The sequence below is a fragment of the Cyprinodon variegatus genome, unplaced genomic scaffold (genome assembly GCF_000732505.1).
Source record: "Cyprinodon variegatus isolate N-32 unplaced genomic scaffold, C_variegatus-1.0 Scaffold127, whole genome shotgun sequence".
NCBI lineage: Eukaryota > Metazoa > Chordata > Actinopteri > Cyprinodontiformes > Cyprinodontidae > Cyprinodon > Cyprinodon variegatus.
The window spans coordinates 1,409,363-1,429,792 of NW_015150580.1; the positions used below are offsets into that span (position 1 = coordinate 1,409,363).

Consider the following 20,430-nt stretch of genomic DNA (forward strand, 5'->3'; position numbering starts at 1 on the left):
TTTAAAGAAAGACGTAATTCTTCAAGACGACGATGTTGACTGCACCATGACGGAAAAGCGCATCCTGGCCCTCGCCCGCCGCCACCCCTACCTCACCCAGCTCTACTGCTGCTTCCAGACACGGGTAGGAGTACAACAGAAGCACAGAGCTCTGATAGCTCGTCCTCTTGTCTTTGCCTCACACCTCTCCCTCTCTGTGGCACGCAGGACCGTTTGTTCTTTGTGATGGAGTATGTGAACGGAGGAGACTTGATGTTCCAGATTCAGAGATCCAGGAAGTTCGATGAGCCTCGCTCGCGTTTCTACGCTGCCGAAGTCACGTCGGCCTTAATGTTTCTGCATCGAAATGGGGTCATCTACAGGTAAAAACCTTAAAGAAAGGCTTTTTTATTAAGCCAACCGTGACTCAACCAATATATTTATAAACAGATCTTAATAGCTTACTGTAAGTCATGTTTCAAGAAGTAATCTTTGCAGACATTACCTCTACATGGTGTTGCTTAGCCTGTTCCCTGACTGATTTAAACCATTTGGGGAAGCAGATGGCACTGACCCTCCCCCCTCTATCTACATCCTGCTCTCACAGAGACCTGAAGTTGGATAACATCCTCTTGGATGCAGAGGGACACTGCAAGCTGGCAGACTTCGGTATGTGCAAGGAGGGCATCAACAACGGGGTGACCACCACCACATTCTGCGGCACACCTGACTACATTGCTCCTGAGGTGAGCTACAGTCAGCTAGAATCTCAAACTTAGGTGGTCAAACTTATGAAAACAAAGGAGTATTAAAAAAGAAAAACCCTCTTTGCTTCAGAACAAGAAAACAAATAAGTCTCCTTAGACGTGGCAACAGTTCGCCAAGGGTTCCTACCTTGTCCTGAGAACCATTGTTATAGTAATTATTTAATTTCCCTTTGAGATCAATACTGAATTTTTAAATTGAATTAGACTTAGACTTGTAGACAGACTTTATTGTCATTTTGTATACACATTGTATACAAAAAGAAATTTAATTCAGTACAGCTCTCAAGTGATTTCCAGTTTTGAAGTGCAGCAGTGATAAAATGTAAAAATAAGACCGGTATATGATTTAGAGCTTTTTTAAACCCCATTTTCTAAAACATTCAGCAGTCTAATGGCAGTTCGAAAGAAGCTGTTCTGGAATCTGCTGGACCTGCATCAGATGCATCGAAATCTCTTCCCAAAAGGCAGCAGGGAGAAAAATCCCTTAAACCAAAATATAACCTTTAGAGTTTTTAACAAATTAAATTAGAAAAATTAGTTACCCTTTTACTCTTAAACCCTTAAATAAGTAAATAAATAAGTAAAATAAGTAAAAAATCTTCAGATTCCTAAAACCTTCCCATCCATTTGCTGAAAATAGAAAGAGTGTGATGCATTTATTGATATAGAGACATGATGGTCTGCCTAATCTGAGGCACCAGACTTGAGACGTGGGATTTCTCTTAGTGTTTAAGTGTAGGTCGTTTTCTCTATTATCAGCTTTGCCTTCTTAAAAGGCAGTAATTGTCATTTATATTATTTTTGAAGAGGTTTCTGATCTCCTGATTTTCTGAATAGCTTAAAATGCAAAATATTAAAAAAAATCTCGAACCAAAAACTCATAAAGCATATCTTAAGTTACCGTTTATGTGACAATATTCAATTAAAAACTAGCTCGAGACTTTTCAACTGATGGACTGGAGATCAGAGGAGCAGGTTATCCTCCAGTTATTCTCCTTGTTGGTCAACACTGTTGTTTTGTTGGTTTCAGATCCTGCAGGAACTCGAGTACGGAGCCTCTGTGGACTGGTGGGCCTTGGGGGTGCTGATGTATGAGATGATGGCCGGGCAGCCGCCATTCGAGGCTGATAATGAAGATGACTTGTTTGAGTCAATTCTCCATGATGATGTGCTCTATCCTGTGTGGCTCAGCAAGGAGGCGGTGTCCATTCTTCGAGCCGTACGTTTCATCCAACTCGCATCTTTGTTGTTTAATAGATGTAGATTTCTTTCCTTCTGTCTTCTACATGTCAGACTTATCTGTCGGTACCTGTTGGTTATTTTCAGTTCATGACGAAGAACCCAGCCAAGCGTCTGGGCTGCATGGTGAGCCAAGGCTGCGAGGAGGCTATCAAGACCCACCCCTTCTTCAGGGAGATCGACTGGGTCCTGCTGGAGCAGAGAAAAGTGAAACCTCCGTTTAAACCCCGAATTGTAAGAAAGTCCAACATTTACAAACAGATTAATTTGAGCTGTGAATGCATGGAGGCGTTTTAAGGCGGCAGATTCTAGCAAGTTTTTCAATTTCAAACAGGACTAGCTATAACTGCAGGTAAAGAGTGTGGGGAAACATAAAGGCAGGAATACTCTCTAAAATACCAGAGCTAAAATAGATGTTTTTATTTTAGGATCTAAAAAAAGCCTTAAAATCAGGGTTCGGTCAAAGCTGTGACATTCGTGTCTGAATGAATACAAAAGAACGAGAAACCTTAATTTACTATAGAATACATAAGGAATAAAGATCATTTATTGGGGGAGAAACTGAAGATATTTACAGAAATTAAAGCATGTTATTTTTGCTTCTCTTTTATTCTGTACTGTAGACCTCTGAAAACAAGAGTTTCAAATTCTGGTATAAAGCTTTCCGGGCTTTTGTGTTTAATTTAAACAATTCTAATTTGATCTGAGTCTAAAATAAGCTGAAAATAGATCTTAAACATCCGGACTAATCAGAAGCTAACTTCAGGACTCTGTTATTTCATGCAGATAGAACATGCCTTTTATAAAACTCCCTTACTGTTTTACTCAAACTAAATTGGTAAAAATAAAACGATAAAAAATGGAATTATTGTTTATAAACTTCAAATTACATTTAAAGGATCTATACGCTTTTATTGTCTTTATTAATCAAAATCACATCTAAGTGGGTATTAGAGATGATCTCCCTCCTCTGCTGTCTAGTGCTAAAGTTAAAATTATATCATGTATCTTCCAGTAGTATGCCTAAGTCTTTAAAGATGAAATTATGTTAAAAACAAACTCTACCAGCTACTGTCACAAAAGGCCCAGAGGGGGGCAATAGACACCAGCACAAAATGACAACGGATCACCAAACAGGCGCAGGAGAACCTAAAGAACATGCAGCTTTTATCTCCAGCCAGACTTAAATGTTTACACTAACGGAGTACACATTCATTTCTCTTTAATCGCTGAAGCGAAATTTCACATAGTACTTTTTTTCAGGGCATACCTTTAATTTCAGCTTTTATAAAAATCATTTGTTTTTCTGATATTTCCCATAAATTTTTTTTTACTGATATCTGATTTAACACTAACTCCTCACAACTTCCAGCCTTTACTTGCTTAAAAATGGCTACTACAGAATCAAACATCTGTTGTAGAGCGATGGCAGGATAAACCCTTCTGCCCTGTCATCACAAGAATAAATAAAGTGACTTTACCAAAGGCTGCTGAGACCTCATCCTCAATAGTGGACATGGTGGAGGATGGTGGTGCTGTGGGCCTGTTCCTCATGCAATGGTGCCTTACGGTACTCTGTTAGAATGCATAGCATCATTAACCCCTTGAAGTCCTGCAGGTTTCCACAGTAACCAGTCTTTACTAAGCTGTTTATACATCTACAGCAATGCTGTGTCCCCACCATCATTACTAGAACAAGTCATTAATCACAGTAAGTCACATATCTTTAGTTTCTGGAACTAAGTACCTAGGTGTTCATCTGAATAACAAACTGGACTGGACTCACAACACTGAGGCTCTGTATAGGAAAGGTCAGAGCAGACTCCTGCTGAGGAGACTGAGGTATGTTGGAGTGTAGGGGGTGCTCCTTAAGACCTTCTATGTCTCTGTTGTGGCATCAGCCATCTTCTATGGAGCTGTCTGTTGGAGCAGTGGCTTATCTTTAGCTGAGAAAAAGCGGCTGGATAATCTGATCAGGAAGGCCAGCTCTGTGATTGGATGTCCTCTGGACTCAATGCAGGAAGTGGGAAACAAAAGTATCCTAACTAAATTAACATCTCTGTTGGGTAATGTCTCCCACCCCATGCATGAAGCTGTTGCTGAACTGGAGAGCTCCTTCAGTGACAGACTGCTGCACCCCAAATGCACCAGGGTGCGCTATCACAGATCCTTCCTCCCAGCAGCTGTAAGACTTTATAACCACCACTGTTCCCAACAAACTCAATAAGTTGTTATATTCATGTTGATTTGGCCCATGAGTTTATATCTTTGTCAGTTAAATAACATGCTGCTGTCATTTTGCACATCACTGGTGTAGCTGCTGTTTTCAAATATCCATTACTTTAAAAATGTCCATAGCTGTATAACGGTTATTTATTCTCCAGGTGCACGGTATCTATATTGTTAAAAGACTTTACAGTACAGTATTTTAGTTTTTATCTTTTAACTCTTTACTATTATGTTATTCCTATACATTTTTCTAAGGTCCACATTTGTCTGACTATTTTTTTCTATAATCGTTTTGCTGCTGTAAACACCAGAATTTCCCCATTATGGGACAATAAAGGGATTTTCTATTCTAAAGTAATAATTGGTTTAAAAGCGCAGTTAGTGTTTTTGATCAGTAGAGGGCGCCATGGTGTAATTTGTGTGATAACAGTAAAGTTTCCTACTTTGACTCTTTCACTTTTGTGTGTGTGAGCAGAAAACCAAGCGAGATGTGAATAACTTCGACCAGGACTTCACCAAGGAGGACCCGGTGCTGACGCCTACAGACGAGGCCATCATCCGACAGATCAACCAGGAGGAGTTCAAGGACTTCTCCTACTGTGCCCCCGAGGAGACGCAGACCTAAAACTCACACAAACACACACCCACCCACCCTCCTATCAGATAAGGCTAACACCCGGCATGCTTACACTCAGCAGAACCAGAACACAAGCCTCTCTGCGTCAATCTTTTATTTTATTTTTTCCGTTTTAAAGCTCTTGGTTGTTGTTACTTTTGGAGCATTATTTACTTGCATTGTGTCGTTCTTGTTGCCTGGGTTTTTATTAATGAATATGACTATGAAAATAAATATGAACACGCACACCGCTCTCACACACGCATACACATTCTCACTTTGTCACTGTTTAGACAGATGGATACGCTTACACTGCTTCTCTAACCAGCACCGACTCACACACGCACAAACACACCCCCACACACAGACACACACTCGGAGCGGCGGTGTAAAGGCTTGTACATAGCCTGTGTCGAGTGGCTGTATCGTGTCGGTATCGTCTGCTAGTAAAAGGGGCGTTGTTGCGCATGGACAAGCACCCTTCCTGTGTTATTACTGTCCTTATCGTGGACCATTTAGGGCCAAACACCCTTTTGTGCAATACCATGACTATCTATGTATTTTATTGTTTGTTTAGTTTTTCTTTAAAAATGTATTTTTCTGTTGGATTATTGGGTGAAATTGCTTTGACTATCACTTTTTTTGACTATCATGTCCTCCCCTCCTTTGTACAGCGCCTTGCAAAAGATATCATACATCTTGAGCTTTATCAGTGTTTTTTTTAGGTAAAAACAAAACAAAATTTCAATCTTAATTGTTGAGATCTTTTGTGTGATAAACCAACACAAAAACAGGTGCACAAATGGGAGGTGGAGCGTAACGAAATGCTTTTCTACCTGTTCATTTGTGCACATTTCTCCGCGCTCACAGCTGCAGGTAGATTAAGTTATGTTTTTACACAGAGAGGCTGACGATTCTGCTCAAGGGGAACAAGCCTGCAGTATATTTAGGGTTGTCTTGCTGCTGGAAGGAGAAACCTCACACCTGTGTAAAGTTTTCACACCTTTAAACAGGTTTTATTGTAGGATTACTCTGCATTTAGCTCAATCATAATGCATTCATCACCACGTTTTACTGTGGGAACAATGCGTCCAGGGCGATATGGAGTATTAGATTTGATCTGATCTGATCGGAGGAGGTTATTTTTTTTGCCATGCTTCTAAATGTAAGAAACCCCACAGCATGATGCTGCCCTCACCATGTTTTAGGGACATTTCGGTCATATTCAGTCAGTCTGAATTATTTGTGTCTAATGAATACAGTGAAAACAGATATGTGTTGAAAACATTTGGCTGTTCTACATTTTATTTAGGGTAACTAGATTAAAGGGGTTGAATCGTACAAATGTAAGCTACACTTTTCAGATTTCGTAATTTCGTTCTGCTTAGCAGTGATTCTGCTTTGTGTTGCTCCATCACACAGAGACAGGATGCAGGAACATGGAAGGTGGCATTGCCTGCTTTTCCAAGGCGCTGTATGTACAGTGAATGTTACAGGCTATTGAACTAATTATGTGGAGCAGAGTGTTACAGTTGGCCTGTGTAGCAGTGAAAAGACTCTGGCGTCCAGCTTTTTCACCCGTCTGTTTAGTTTCAGAGTCCTGCCAGCCGGTGTGAATGTGTTGGCTCATTTCTCTCTCTCTCTTTTTTTTTTTTTATCCAAGTATTGTGAATGTACATCTTTTGTGCGCATGAATGCGTGAACTTTTAATATCCTCCAAGTCGTTATTGTTTGCTGCATTTCTGTATCTATAGCAACCAATGTTTCGCCAATCTTCCTCTTTTCCTTGCTCCTCTGTCCCTCTCAGCCAAAAAAAAACTGCTCTCACTCTTGCTTTATTTTTGTCATAATAGCTTTTCTTTCTTATTGCTCTCTTTTTTATTGTTATATTAATTATTATTATTATTGTAAAGTGTATCTGGAGGATAAAAACCTTTATGTGTACTACTATAACTATAACAATATAGGTCTGTTACAGCCGGTTTTTAGGAAACTTGGTGAACCAGCGGCTGATATACCTCTCACTTCAAACACACGGCTCTCACCTACTCTCCTCTTTGCTCCCTCTTCCTGCCCCCCTTCGCTGTCTCTCTCTTTCTCTGAACCACACTTGCACACACAAAGAGGGACGGTTTGTCGCGTTTCTTGTACAGTGAGCTAAAGACGGGCCGGTTTGCTTATCTGTGCAGTAGAGTCAGTGTGTAGTGACGCTTCGTGCACCCAGGGGTACGGCTGTTCCTGGTCACTCTTTATATTTTACTCTGTGCCAAAAATGTAGTGCAACAGCCGGGCTAGTCCCCCGTCTGGTCTGATTCCAATAAACACTGAGCTGTCTACATCCATCCCAGAGGTCTCTGTCTCTTTTCTTCTTTTGTTTTTTTTTTATTGTTATTTAGTTTTATTGAGATAAATCTGTGTGATGCTGAAAAAGTTTGTTGAATACCGAAAAGGGCGGAGCGGAATGAGGTGATGCTTTTCCTGGCGAGAGCTGACCTATCACATCTCTCAGTGTTTGGAGGCCTGCGTGATTATTTGCAGGCAGAGGTTCCACCTACTGGTCCGTCCAATTCGTCTGTGCTGCTGGGAAACCTCTGCCGGCATCATTATCAATAACCTCCCAGCATGCCACCAGTTGGAGAGCAGAGGACGTAATGACAGCCGACAAGGAGAAGAGAAGGTACATTTTTCACTTTTTTCCCTCAGATTGTGATGAATTTGGCACACACAGATTGTAATAAAAAAAATATATTTAGTAAAGGGCACAAAAAAGAAGTAAAATCTGAAGTAAATCAAAACAAGAAGGCAAAAATATGAAACTAGCCTGAAATTGAATAAATGAGAAGTGTTGTTCACTTCCTCAGGTGTTAAGAAATCCTCTTGTTAGTGTTTTTCAGATAAGGTCAAAAAGTCACAGTGTCATAAAAATGTCTTTTATCTTTTAATGAGGCAATTCTGGGGGTTTTTGTTTAGCATTCTGGTTTAACTGTATTTAACTCAGCTAAAGAATTAGTGCCTATAATTAAGAGTCTTTACTATTCAGGCTGATATCATAGGGAACCTGATGTTTGCTTCGCTTTTCCGAAGACATTTTGACACCTATCCAGGAGTCTTGATCAATTCTATCAAACTAGAACCAAAATTCTATCAATATAGAAACAATAAAACATTATTATATGACTTAAAGTTCAATCCTTTAAAATATAGTTCATTGAAATGGTTAGATCTGTCTTTAAGCTTTTGTTTTTAACCTTGAATAAAGTGTTTTTTTTTTGGCTTTTCCTGAATATCATCTTTACACAAATATTTTGAGGTCTTTCAAACTGATTAATTAATCACTTCATTGTTATTTATTTATTTATGGAATTATAATGAATTTACTATTTTTGATGCTTATTATATTTCTTTATTAAAATCTATCCAGTTGTTTTTGTTCTATTTATGTTTTTTCATCTGTTTGAATTTTCTATTCTCCTTTTCCTACAGTAGTTCCCCCCTACCATAATATTATCAGTTGTGATATTCTTTAGTTATATGTAATATTAAGTAATGAAAGGATAAAGTTGAAGTAGATCTTTAGGGTTTTTGGATGTTGGTCGCCTTTTGCAGAGCGATTAGCCGCGAGGCAGCCCGACGTAGGCGGCGAGTGGAATCCGACGTGTTTGGGGATCTATCCCGCCTCCTACCCCTTCAGCCCTCCATCAGAGCCCACTTGGACAAACCTTCCGTCATCCGCCTCACCCTGAGCTACATTCGTATGCAGGCGCTTCTCAAAGGTGAACAGAGTTGTTCTCCTTTTTTTCACCTTAACCAGCATCACAGCATCTTTTCAACAACCTTTAATTGTATGAAAACTTTTAGTCAGCAGAAATTAAAATGCAAGAAGAAGTTTTTATGCATAGCTGATTTTTTTTGACTTAATAGAAATAGAATAATATACATATATTCCTGTGTAATATATATGACAAATATGAAAAGGAATAAAGGAAATCTCTTAGGTGTCAGACAGAGGAAGTATTATATCAGACCTAGAATAAAACTACATGAACCTCAACCTCACAAAAACACACCACATCCTTTGTTTTACTGTTTGCACTGTTCACACAAGCACAACTCTGTAAAAACTCAAGCAACATTATTTCGATTATGTGGTAGAAACAGAAGCTGCAGGATCCGGAGTAGAGCTCGGAAACATCTTGAGATTCCACCATGGATTGGAAGCAGGAGAGGGATTTCGGTTTGAGTTTGAGAAACAGAAGCAGGAATTCACTCCTTTGGATGAAACCAACATGTACCTGAAGATCCTGGAGGGATTCCTGATGGTCCTGTCCACCGCAGGAGATATGATCTTCTTATCGGAAAACGTCAGCAAATACATGGGCTTGAGTCAGGTGGGTCTGCAGACGAGATGCTCTGCAGCTTTTTAATGACTGTTTGATTTTGAAGGCTTGATTCTTGTTTGATGGCAGACTGAGCTGATGGGGCACAACATCTTTGAGTACACTCACCCATGTGATCATGAGGAGATCAGACATAATCTACGTCAGACTGCAGGTCGGTGTTTTTACTGATCTCTTCCTGACAATTAAATTCATTAAGAATGTTATCAAAAGTTTAGTAACTGATTTTAAAAACAAATTATGGTGAATAGTTGTGGCTAGCATTAAATAAAAAAAAAATTCTCAAAAAGTTACAAGATAATTCCTTAAATTTTACTCATAGGGAGAAATTTTAATTTTACAGCAGGAAACATTTAACAAACTGACTGATATAGTAATCACTTAGATAATCTATTGTCACAGGCTAATGAAGAGCATCATTATGGAAAATAAAATAAAAAGATGAATTTTAGCACAAAAACTGTATGTTAACATGCGCACAGTAATGATAAAGACAGGCGATCTGACAGCTGACAGTCATTGGCTTCCTCCATAAAGAAAATGGCTGTTTACAGAGTGCTGTATCCAAGAAAATTAAGAGGAAGACAAAAAGTGCAGTAGAAAAAAAAGATAAATAAACCAATAATTGCAGTCATAACAGCTGGTGGATTCAAAGTCGGTCTTTGTTGGTCTCAAATTATTTTAACCTTTCTAAAAAGCTTATTTTTCTGGATTGTCGTTGGCTGTAAACTGTCATCCTCAAAAATACCAGAAATAAGTGCTTAAAATATTTCCCTCTATCTGGAATATATCACTTTAATTTTGATGAAACTAACTTATTTGAACCTTTGTGTCTCTAAAGAACTTGGGTTCAGTCTGAAGAGGGACTTTGTCATGAGGATAAAAAGCGCTTTGACGCACAGAGGAAGAATCGGCAACCTCAAGTCAACCACCTGGAAGGTAAGAGCGGAACTGTAAACCCTTATAACCCGGATGCTGGTTTCTTACGCTGTTTTATTTTGGCTCTCAGGTGCTCCACTGTCAGGGCAGAGTGAAGCTGAGTGTGTCCTCATCTTCGGTGTCCTGCCTGCTGCTGACTTGCAGACCTCTGCCACTGTCGCACACACTCCTCAGCACGCACACCTTCACCAGCCAGCACAGTATGGACATGAGGTTCACCTACTGCGACCAAAGGTGCTTCAGCTCAGCCTCTTAACCACATTTTGTAGTATTTTAATTGTCTTTTTTCCTATTCTTTTGTACTTCAGATTAGGGCTGCAGCTAACCATGTTTAACTAACCATAGTTTTTTTGATTAATCAATTTATATTCAAATGGTAAAAGGTTAATTGAGATATTTTACACATAAATTAAACCAAGTGAAACTAAAACTTTGTGGTGTGAGGACTCCTTCATAGAGCATATAATGGACAAAATGTTTTTTTTATTGATTTAATCAAATCATATCTTTTTTAAGTGTTTGTATAATAAGTGCTTTGAGTGGGTCGCTTTTAAGCTAAAGCCATATTTTAGAGTCTTTTTACTCAAGTTAACGATACATTGATTTAAGACTGAAACAATTAATCGGATTAATCATTATTTATCGATTATTAAAATAATTTCCAACTAATTTAGTAGTTGATTAATCGTTAATCGTTAGCTGACAATGAGTTAGGAAGCACCTTACGTAAATATGTGTCTGTTATTTCTGTTTTTCAACCCTAAGTCCACTGCTTTTACACCTGGGTTAATTCAACGTCAACAGCTTTTGCATTTTGTATAAAACCCCCCATAATGATTAGAATCTATATTTTGTAGCTTTTTGTTCTTTTTTACTTTACGTTCAGGAGAAGCAGTTTGCATCAGACCTTTACACCCCACAGAGATGCTGATATGGTCATTAGAGAACTTCTGTCCAAAAAGGCTGTTTGCTGTTTTGCATCATGAGCATTGTAGCATTTTCATGATTTAACATCTGAGTTTGTCGGCCAGAACTACAACAATCGAATGAAGCAATAGTTGAATACATTCGCATGCAAATCCAAAGATGAAATCCTGTTTTAACTTTCTTTTTTTTTCCATTTACAGCTAAATCGTAAAGATAAATATCCCAAAAATAAATTATCAGACAAAATGGGTGTTTTATTTGAAGAAAAAAAGAACAGAAACCAATACTTTGGCACTGCAGTTATTTTTCAAAATCAGCATTACTGTCTTGATGACGATGAGTATGATTTTTGGCAATTGGCGGCGGCGTTAATTGTGGAATTTTGATACACATCTTTAAAAACTTGAATGGTTTCACACATTTTCACTTGTTTACCCCCAGAATAAACATACACTAGACAGTTGTTCTTTTATTCCCAAAAATCCAATAAAAAGATGATTGAAATGATCTAGAAGTTAGTGGAAGGTTTTTTAAAAAAAAACCCCATCTGTAACAACACAGATATGACACAGCATTTTAAAGTCAATATAGACCAGCCTCTGTGCAACGTCAAATCCAGCTCCTTTCGAGGTGTCTCACCTCATCCAATAATTGATCTCTTTGTTTATTGGTAAATACATTAGATCCCCTCTTCTCTGTAAAACAATGTCTTCTGTTATGACAGACTGTGTGATAATGTGACTCTCTTAAATATTATAGAGATTTTATGCCACTGATATTAAGCTGTGATTAAATTTACCGTCTGCACTTATTTGTTTTTTTGTGGTTCTGAGTCAGACTCGCCTCTTGGTGGCATCCTCTGGTTTTCACAGTGGTTGAGATAAGTAAACTGCCCCAAAGCTGAAGTAGAGGTTTAAAGGAGGAGGTAACACTGCATTGTGTCTGTCTCTGTGGTTAGTCTTTTTTTTTCATGCTGTCTCCAGTTATATCTGTATTTCCACTTCTTTTTCAGCTGTATTCTTAATTTACAGCTGAAATTGCTTACTCATTTAAAATTTTACTTCTGAAATGCTTTTTGTTATTCTATTTTCTCTACGACTGTCTTGAATAGGAGTTGAGGTTGTGAGCTCTAAAAACAGCCATACAAAAGCTGCATGGACATGACTGTCTACAAACTTATTATAGCTGTCTTTTAAAGAAACAAGACACTGTATCATACTGGTCTCCATATCTGTTTTAACAATTTCTAAGCTAAATTAGATTATATGTTTTATTAATATTTACAGCTTTCAAAATGCCAGTTTATGCAATACTGAGTTTATTTATAATCTGTTTTATCAGAAGTGAAATATTTTAGGCCATTTTTAATGCTCTGAATATTAGGCTTGGTATCAAAAATCTTTCTAAAGCATTGAGGTTTAATCAACAAGGCAGGGATTTAGGTAAAACCATCCCCAGAGAGCCAAAAGGTAAATAACATCTGAAACGTAACATATTCCTTTTACAGATATGATGCTTTACCTTAGATTAATTCATCAATCTAAATAGATCTAACAGACTGCCACCAATGATCTTATCACTTGGACATTTAGAAAGTTTTCTTTTATATTTACTAACATCACAACTGAAAATGTCAAAGTTTCTTCACTAACATAATTATTCTTGGATGTTCTAACAACCACCCGATAGTGACACCACTTAATCTCCTGCTACATTATGCAGATGCTCTGTCTGTGCGGATGAAGATTCACTCACCTCATTAAGTCAAATACATGAGGTGACTTTAGAGGGCAATGCCACCTATTTTCTGATTAATACACCAAATGTAAGCTTTATCTTTATTTAGTTTATTCTGTCAAAAGAGCAAAACTCATATGATGTAGATTCAACAAATACAATATATATTTCAAGTCTTTATTTCTTTTTACTTGGGTGGTTTTTTCTTTAGAGCAAATTAAAATCCCCCAATGAATTGGCCTAGGATCAGTTTCAACAAGGTTTTCTGAAAATTCTCAAGTTTTATAAACCTGAAAAAAAAAAAAAAAGGAAATTCTTAGTTTTCCGTTTCACAAAGAGATTTTCTTCAGCCTCCGTTTCAGTGACTGTAGTAACTTTCTCCCCAGAACTAACCTGGTCAAGAGCAGGTTTTCAGACTCACAGTGTCCTGTGTCTCTGCTCTCTTTACAGCCAATCATGTTGTTTTATTTCATGATTAAGTCAGGAGGTTGTTGTAGTTTTGTGCATACTTAAAAAAAAATCATTCACTAGATCCATTAGACACATTAGGTTTAGCATTCAAGAAATAAACCGTAATGTTACCGTGGTTACAACATGCTATGGCATTAAAATATGTTGTTCCAGTTGGATGAAATATGCACTTCTTGTTGCCTTTCGTCATGGTGACTCGTCAAATTGGGGCTCCACTGATAATGGCTTTTCATACTTGTTACGCACGCGTTTAACTCTGAGTGGACCTTCTTAGAGTTGATTACATTAATTCATAGCAGCCTTTGTAAAACCAAAAACTAAATTTTATTAATCAATTTAGAGTTGCAGATTTGAATCTAGGTTTGTTTGACCTGCTTCTTGAAATGGATCCCTAATGAGGTGTTAACTGTGTACTTTTCATTCCTTCAGTTTTTTTTCCCCAACTTAGCTTCCCTTTCCACTTGGCTTTGATTTTTTGCCAAAAATAAAAATTTTATATTCATTTCCTTTTCTCTAACCACCAGCAAGTAAATGTTTCACTCTGGGGTCCATTGTAGCATGACTTAACTGTTACTGCGGTGTGGGAAAGTGCTTACTTCTACTCGCATGTAGGGATCTGCGTGCTAGCTGCAACTCGTTTAAATTCTGTGTGGAAGCAAACCCATTTTAAGAGTTTACCACTACCTGAAGAGCTGGAGTGAATAAGTTAGTGTCTAATACTGAGTGCCTCTGTGATTAAAAAATTGCATTCAAATAAATTCTGATTATATTTCAATTTCAATGAATTTCTTAGCCCTATTTTATCCTGTTCGTCTTTGCTTTGCTAAATGTTTATGCTGTTTTCAACCTTATATGCAAAAAGAGATAAAATAGTGGTTCTTGAAATGACAAAAATGAACTTATATTAAATATTTTTCTTAACAATAACTAGTCTAATTTTAAAAGATTATACAGTATGGCATTAGCAGCTCTAAACAAATTTGTCTAGCTCTGCCGAGAGCAAAACCAACTTTTGGACTGTGAAGTTCGCAGACACAGAAAATAATTCACAAAATATATCAGCCTTTACGTAATCAGCCTAAGTAGTGTATGAGTTTCAACACACGCAGTGATATGAGATTACAGTATTTAATTAATTAAATACATTTATTTGGGCAATCTGTTATTTAACTATATGCACCTAAATAATTAACATTATTCCAAACTGTTTATTCTTTTTCTTCACACCAAAATGTGGAGTTCAGATTAGTAGCACAGATCAGCAGCTATCAAAATACATTACTGGAAAAAATAAATCATCTGTATAACAGAAACATTTCCCAACCATCCAGGTTTGTGTTTTTATTTGAAACGGGAAAAAAATAAGAGGAATTCCCCTCTTGCAAACAGGTATTAGAGGGGAAGTGGTACTCTTATTCTGGACATGGTGCAACAGTACAGAAAACATTTAAGAAATTCCAGTTACAATAAGCTCAAACCATTAAAATACTACCACAAAAACTTCTAATTATTTTTACATTGTCATTTTATTCCATGACACTGGTACTGCAACCATAAACTGCTCCTTTCAGCACAAAGTTTTCTGCAACATAGTAAGCAGATGATCAGATGATGTTGGAAAAACTACTGCTGTTGTTGTCGTTTCTAGACCACAATGCGAAATAAGTATTTGCAAGACATGGACAGAAAGTCCTAAGGAATGATTTACTGTTGAAATAAATGAGATGCTGTATGTTTTGATGTGATCTTCAAAAATCCATATTACCACTACACACAAATGTATATAATATAATGTATTTTACTGGGGTTATATGAGACAGATATATGCAAAGTAAATTAATTTTTTCATTTAATTGGGAAGTGGGAGAAGATTTTTTCAGCAGATTTTGCCGTACTTTTGTGGTCAAATATTTTAATACTACCTTAAGATCCAGTTAAGCCATTTACAATCAGAAGATCCCTAACGAGGGTCAATAGGGTGTGCAATTTATTCCCAGTTTAAATCCAGCTGACATGAAGGTTTGTTAGAAAGCATAATGGCAAAAAGAGCATAAATGCTGCAGACATGTTAGAAATAATATTAAGATGTTTTAAAACAGACAATAGCAATAAGATTTAAAGAGTTCAATTAATGATAAAAAATGAACAGATCATGACTTACCTGCTACCAAGAAATAACCATCCACCAGCTATTAGATCCATAGCAGGAAGCTGCAGAGACAGCTGATTTATTCAACAGTTTAATAGTCTTTAATAGTATTAAATCAATTAAAACCACGCACTATTGTTCGCTGTCTTTATTCTGTTGGTCCTTCACAAGACATCCCAGTAAAATACAGCAAGTTTGCATTTTTAACATGAAAAATACAAGAGAGTGTAGCAGCTTCTGGGTAAACTGAATAACTATTTTGTTTTCGAGACAAATATTCAGTTATCTTCCTTATCCCAACCATAATCACGCATTCATTGCACCCCAATGGGAGATCATAGGTCTGGCAGCCATTATGCTGGTGAAATCAAACAGAACCAAACTCAGTGCTGTAGAGGAAGAAAAAAACAAAAAACCGTCAAAGTGAAACTTGTTTCTGATTACATCAAATCAATCAGGTTGTTGCAGGTATAAGAAGCTGCAAACCAAGTGTAATTTTTCAGAAAGGTTAGGAGTTTACTGCAGCTTTTAGAGGTTAAATCTGCTCATACAGTCATACAAAAAAAATAAATAAATAGAAGAATTAAAGCTTAGACATAAATTAACTGGAAGACTCACATTTTGACATGGCTTCACGCATTTACCTCAGCCAAGCATTTAATCATTAAGGATTCAGTCTCTGCACTGAGGCTTCCAGAACCAAAGAAACTCTTGCTCTTTCACTCCACCAAGCTCACAACAGGCAAAGATGTCTCTAGGTTAGATCTACCATCACACGCAGATCTACTGCATTCAGCGCCAATGGGCTAGGGTCTGAGCATCAAAGACTTTTATTTCTTCATGTCAATAAAACTTTCTTATTGGATAAATTTTTCTCATTTATGGTTTAAATGATCACACTTCGTTTTTTGCAAAACCACAAATTAAAGCAGGGTCTCTTGTTTTAGTCAATAAACATAAAGCTTATTCTTTTTAAACAAAGAATTTCAATGAAATGCAACTTTTCTCTTCAGTATGGCTGATATGAAAATAATATTGAAATAACAGCTTTATTAGCAGTTTTTATGTCTCATTCTCGAGCTCTACTCTTTTCTGGAAGCTGCTGTTTATAACATAAATTCATCCTGTATGTTTTCTGTTTTTTTGCAGAGTGACCTCTCTTCTAGGTTACAGGCCGGAGGAGTTGCTGGGCCGGTCCATCTACGATCTCTGTCACACTCTGGACACAAACTGCCTGAATAAAAACCACTTGAACTGTAAGAGCAAAGACACACAAACACCCAAACCCAGCCTTTGTTTTCCATGACTTTCGGGGACATTTCATTGACATACATTCAAATCATATGGTCTAAACCAGACCCTTACCTTAACCCTAATTATTACCAACATATACCTAACCCTAACCCCAACTCAAAGAAGAAAACTTCACCATTTGGGGACCCATTTGGTCCCCAAAGTGGTCCCCATTTGGTCCCCAAAGTGGTCCCCATTTGGACAACTTTGGACCTGTAGGTCCTCACAATGCGGGATATCTGACAATCCACTACCCCCAGTTGTAGCTCAAACAAACTCATACACACAAACACCCAACCTTTCACATGTGTTTATTTTACCTGTTCCTGCAGTGTGTCTGAAGAGTCAATCTGTCAGCGGTCAGTACAGGATGCTGGTGAGAAGCGGCGGTTATGTCTGGGTGGAGACTCACAGCGCCGTCATTCCCGGCGTCCAGACGTCCAGGTCCAGACCCAACCCCAGTCAGCCGCTTTGCATCCTCAGCGTCACCTATGTCCTCAGGTGTGTGTGTGGAACATAAAACTGATTCTACTGATGCTGTAATTCAAAATCCAATGCAAATATCATCTATATTACACTCGGTGAGATATATTTCAAGCATTTATAACCATAGAAAGTATTTCCAACCAGAAATATATTAGATTAGGACCTAAACAATCACAAGGAAGAGTGTTGTCCAGCAGCTTACTTTCCGAAACAAGATGGCTGTTTACAAAAAGCTGCTCTTTGTTAGCTCTGGTATTTCCTAACTTCATCTTCTTCCTTAGAATCTCTTGTGGTTTAGTTCAGGGGAGTTCGCTGGCAGTGAGACGGGAAAATAAAAGCAGGCATCGGTGTTTCTAGTAGTGTGGGCAGGTGTCAACTTGGCTGGAAATAATAAAATCAGTGCCTCTAAAGTGCTTGACAGAACAAGGAAGCATTATTCATACAGTGCTGACACCCGTTAACGCACTTCCACTATAGCTTTAGTGTAAGTTTTTCTTCATATGAAAGGAAGACCAGCTGTTGGTGGTGTGCTGTGTTTTTCCCTTTTACTCAACTTTCCATTAACTTTCTGCTTTACTCTGTAAGGATCCATAAGCATTGTGGTTTATATTCAATCGCGTTCTTCATAATTTTAAAAATCAAATCTATTTCTATGTTTAAGATGTAATTTTTGATCTTTATAAAAAGTACTGAGAATCACTTTTATTTGAAATCCAACCTTGGCCTCTATTAATGTCCGCCCTTTCTGTGTCCCAGTGGAGTGGAGGAGCCGTCCCTGCAGCTCTCTTTGGACCAGACCTTCCAGAGATATTTGAGATGAAATCAGAGGTCAAAGAAATATTTTGCACGCCTTTTTGAATGCTCTTGTATTATTTCCCCCAATAAATTTTTATTTTATCTTTTGAAAAGATTTGTGCTTTTGTTCTTCTGCTTCTCACAAAATTATGATGCAAAGTTCTGACAAGTGGTAGGCTGCCTCCAGAAATTGCCTGTAATGTAAAGTTCAGCGATGGTTCAGGCAGATATCCCTTCAACTTCTCACTTTTGTCATGTTGTTTCATAATCGTTGCCGCAGCGCAACTTCTGTCTTCCTAAGAGAAAACTGGAAGATACTCTGTGCAGACTGTGGTTGTTAGGCAGTTGATGGGGCGGAGTCAGCAGATGAAACGTGTTGATAAAAACAGGCTGTTTGACTTCTCCTTGACCTCCCTGGGTCTGACCATGCTTCCTATGGGGTTGGCTTCTGGGCCACCTGACACGTGGGGTGCATACAGACACATACGCACTCCGCTGATGAGAAGATGTGAGTAGATGCAAGTCAAAGCCGCAGCTTCCTGAATAGAGACAGCCGACAGGAAAGTTCTCGTGGGAACTTTGTAAACTTTTTACCTCTCGACCTCTGAGGTCACGCTCGTGCACACACTGAGTTTCAGTGTAACCGGCTGCAATGGTGTAAAGTGAAATGCAAAACAGTAGAAAATAGCTTCCTGATTAAATATATGAAGGAAGTTATCAGTATTTAAAGTTAAGTGGTCTCTACTGATATAAACCGGATTGTGCCTTATTGAACCTTCATAACAGCTCCTCAGCAAACAGGTGAGCCGATTAGCAGGTGAGAAGGTATTTTTAGATCAAGGTAAAATTTATTAAACAAAAATTTCTCAATTGGGTTAAAGAGTGTTCTAAATGTTTCTGTGACTTTATTTTTATAGATTGAATTTATAAGTATAAAATATGTTTGTGATCTGAAGGAATCCTTTATGTTAATCTGGGGATGACTTAACTGTGTAGCTTATGAACTACAAAATACAATAGTATGCAAGTAAATAAGTAAAAATGTATTTATATAGCACATTTTGGGGGAAAAAGTGCTTTACATCATAAAAGCATCAGAACAAATGTGCAGCAAATCATTAAATACGTCGATCACGTTCAGCAAAACCTCAAAACACCAGAATCATCGCATAATATGAAAATCTTTCAGCAGATACATGTGATAATCATAGGGAGATGGTCAGTGTGTATGAAGATAATTTTTTTAGAGCAGCTTTTCATCTGTATTTGTCTTCAGACTACTAATGAAAGGCAGCTCTAAACAGGTGGGTCTTCAGCCTTGATTTAAAAGAATAATTTTTTTTGTTTTTTTAGCAGTTTTTGTCTGAGTTTGCTCAAGATTAACGGCGAATAAAAACAGAAAGCTTCTTTTCCATGTTTGATGCAAAGTAGACTGGACCCAAAAGACCTGAGTGCTCCGGAAGTCTATAATATATTGTGGCACTAAACATTTGAGCCATTTAAAAACTAACAGAAGTATTTTAAAGGCTATTATCTGAGTAAGGACTTTAAATCCAGGGTGATGTGCTCTATTTTCCAGTCCTAGTGAGAACATGAGCAGCAGAAGTTTTGGGTTAGGTGCAGCTCATTTTTTTGGCAGATGTAAAGATTCTGTTGCAGTAATCAATGTGACTTAATGTTGCATGAGTTTCTCTAGATCTTGTTGTGACATTAGTTCTGTATTTCTGGAAATGTTCTTAAGGTGGCAGAAAGTCGACTTTATTACTGTTTTATGTGTCTTCAAAGGTTCAGTTCTAAATTGATTAGTACATACAGATTTCAAGTGTGTTCTAAGGTTTCTAAATGTAGCATATCAGTATATTAATTTAGCAAAATAACTATTAAAGACTCTTTTACTCTGACTGTAACTTTAAGCTGTGTGACAAGCTTTCTGCTACGTCATCCCTCATGTAGCAGATGTTTTGCAGCTATTTCTGGTCAGCTTGAATCAGCTGCACCGTAAATGTCAGTCAGTTGCAAAGAGTGTAACCATAGACTGTGAATATCAAATACCAGAAATGTGTTTAAAGTCATAAGATTACATTTATATTGCAATATAGATATATTGATGTAGAATTATTTTCCAGCCCAATTATTAAAGGTTTATAATTGAGCTGTTTTGTAAAGATGAAAGGGAAAATAGTTCAATCTCTAGATGTGAGACATAGCCTAGGAGACTTGAAGCTGTATATATGGTAAAAAAAATGGCTCAGCAGGTGAACATAAAGACACACCACACTTTTAAGATTATTTTACTCCCTAAGATTCACAATTATCCACAAGTTTGTGTTGTTCTGTCAGATAAAAGGACAGCAAAATACATTGAAGTATGTGTGCATAACATAACATACAAATGCTGGCTACGTG

At 37.6% G+C, this 20,430-nt stretch overlaps 2 protein-coding genes across 2 annotated transcripts in view; both read left to right on the plus strand.

Annotated features, from left to right (window-relative positions):
• prkce (protein kinase C, epsilon) overlaps positions 1-5,351 on the plus strand; it is a 51,973-nt gene extending 46,622 nt beyond the window's left edge. The window contains exons 10-15 of the mRNA XM_015375903.1: positions 8-124; positions 208-362; positions 587-725; positions 1,777-1,965; positions 2,073-2,219; positions 4,690-5,351. Coding sequence (XP_015231389.1) covers positions 8-124; positions 208-362; positions 587-725; positions 1,777-1,965; positions 2,073-2,219; positions 4,690-4,839 — 897 coding nt within the window. The 3' untranslated portion in view covers positions 4,840-5,351. The remainder of the gene's footprint in view (positions 1-7; positions 125-207; positions 363-586; positions 726-1,776; positions 1,966-2,072; positions 2,220-4,689) is intronic.
• Positions 5,352-7,481: 2,130 nt separating this feature from the next.
• Positions 7,482-17,565, plus strand: epas1 (endothelial PAS domain protein 1). The gene is made up of 8 exons (XM_015375910.1): positions 7,482-7,507; positions 8,437-8,603; positions 8,989-9,218; positions 9,297-9,381; positions 10,069-10,166; positions 10,237-10,400; positions 16,600-16,706; positions 17,076-17,565. The coding sequence occupies exons 1-8, from the start codon at positions 7,482-7,484 to the stop codon at positions 17,261-17,263; spliced, it is 1,065 nt and encodes a 354-aa protein (XP_015231396.1). The 3' UTR covers positions 17,264-17,565.
• The last annotated feature ends 2,865 nt before the right edge of the window (positions 17,566-20,430 follow it).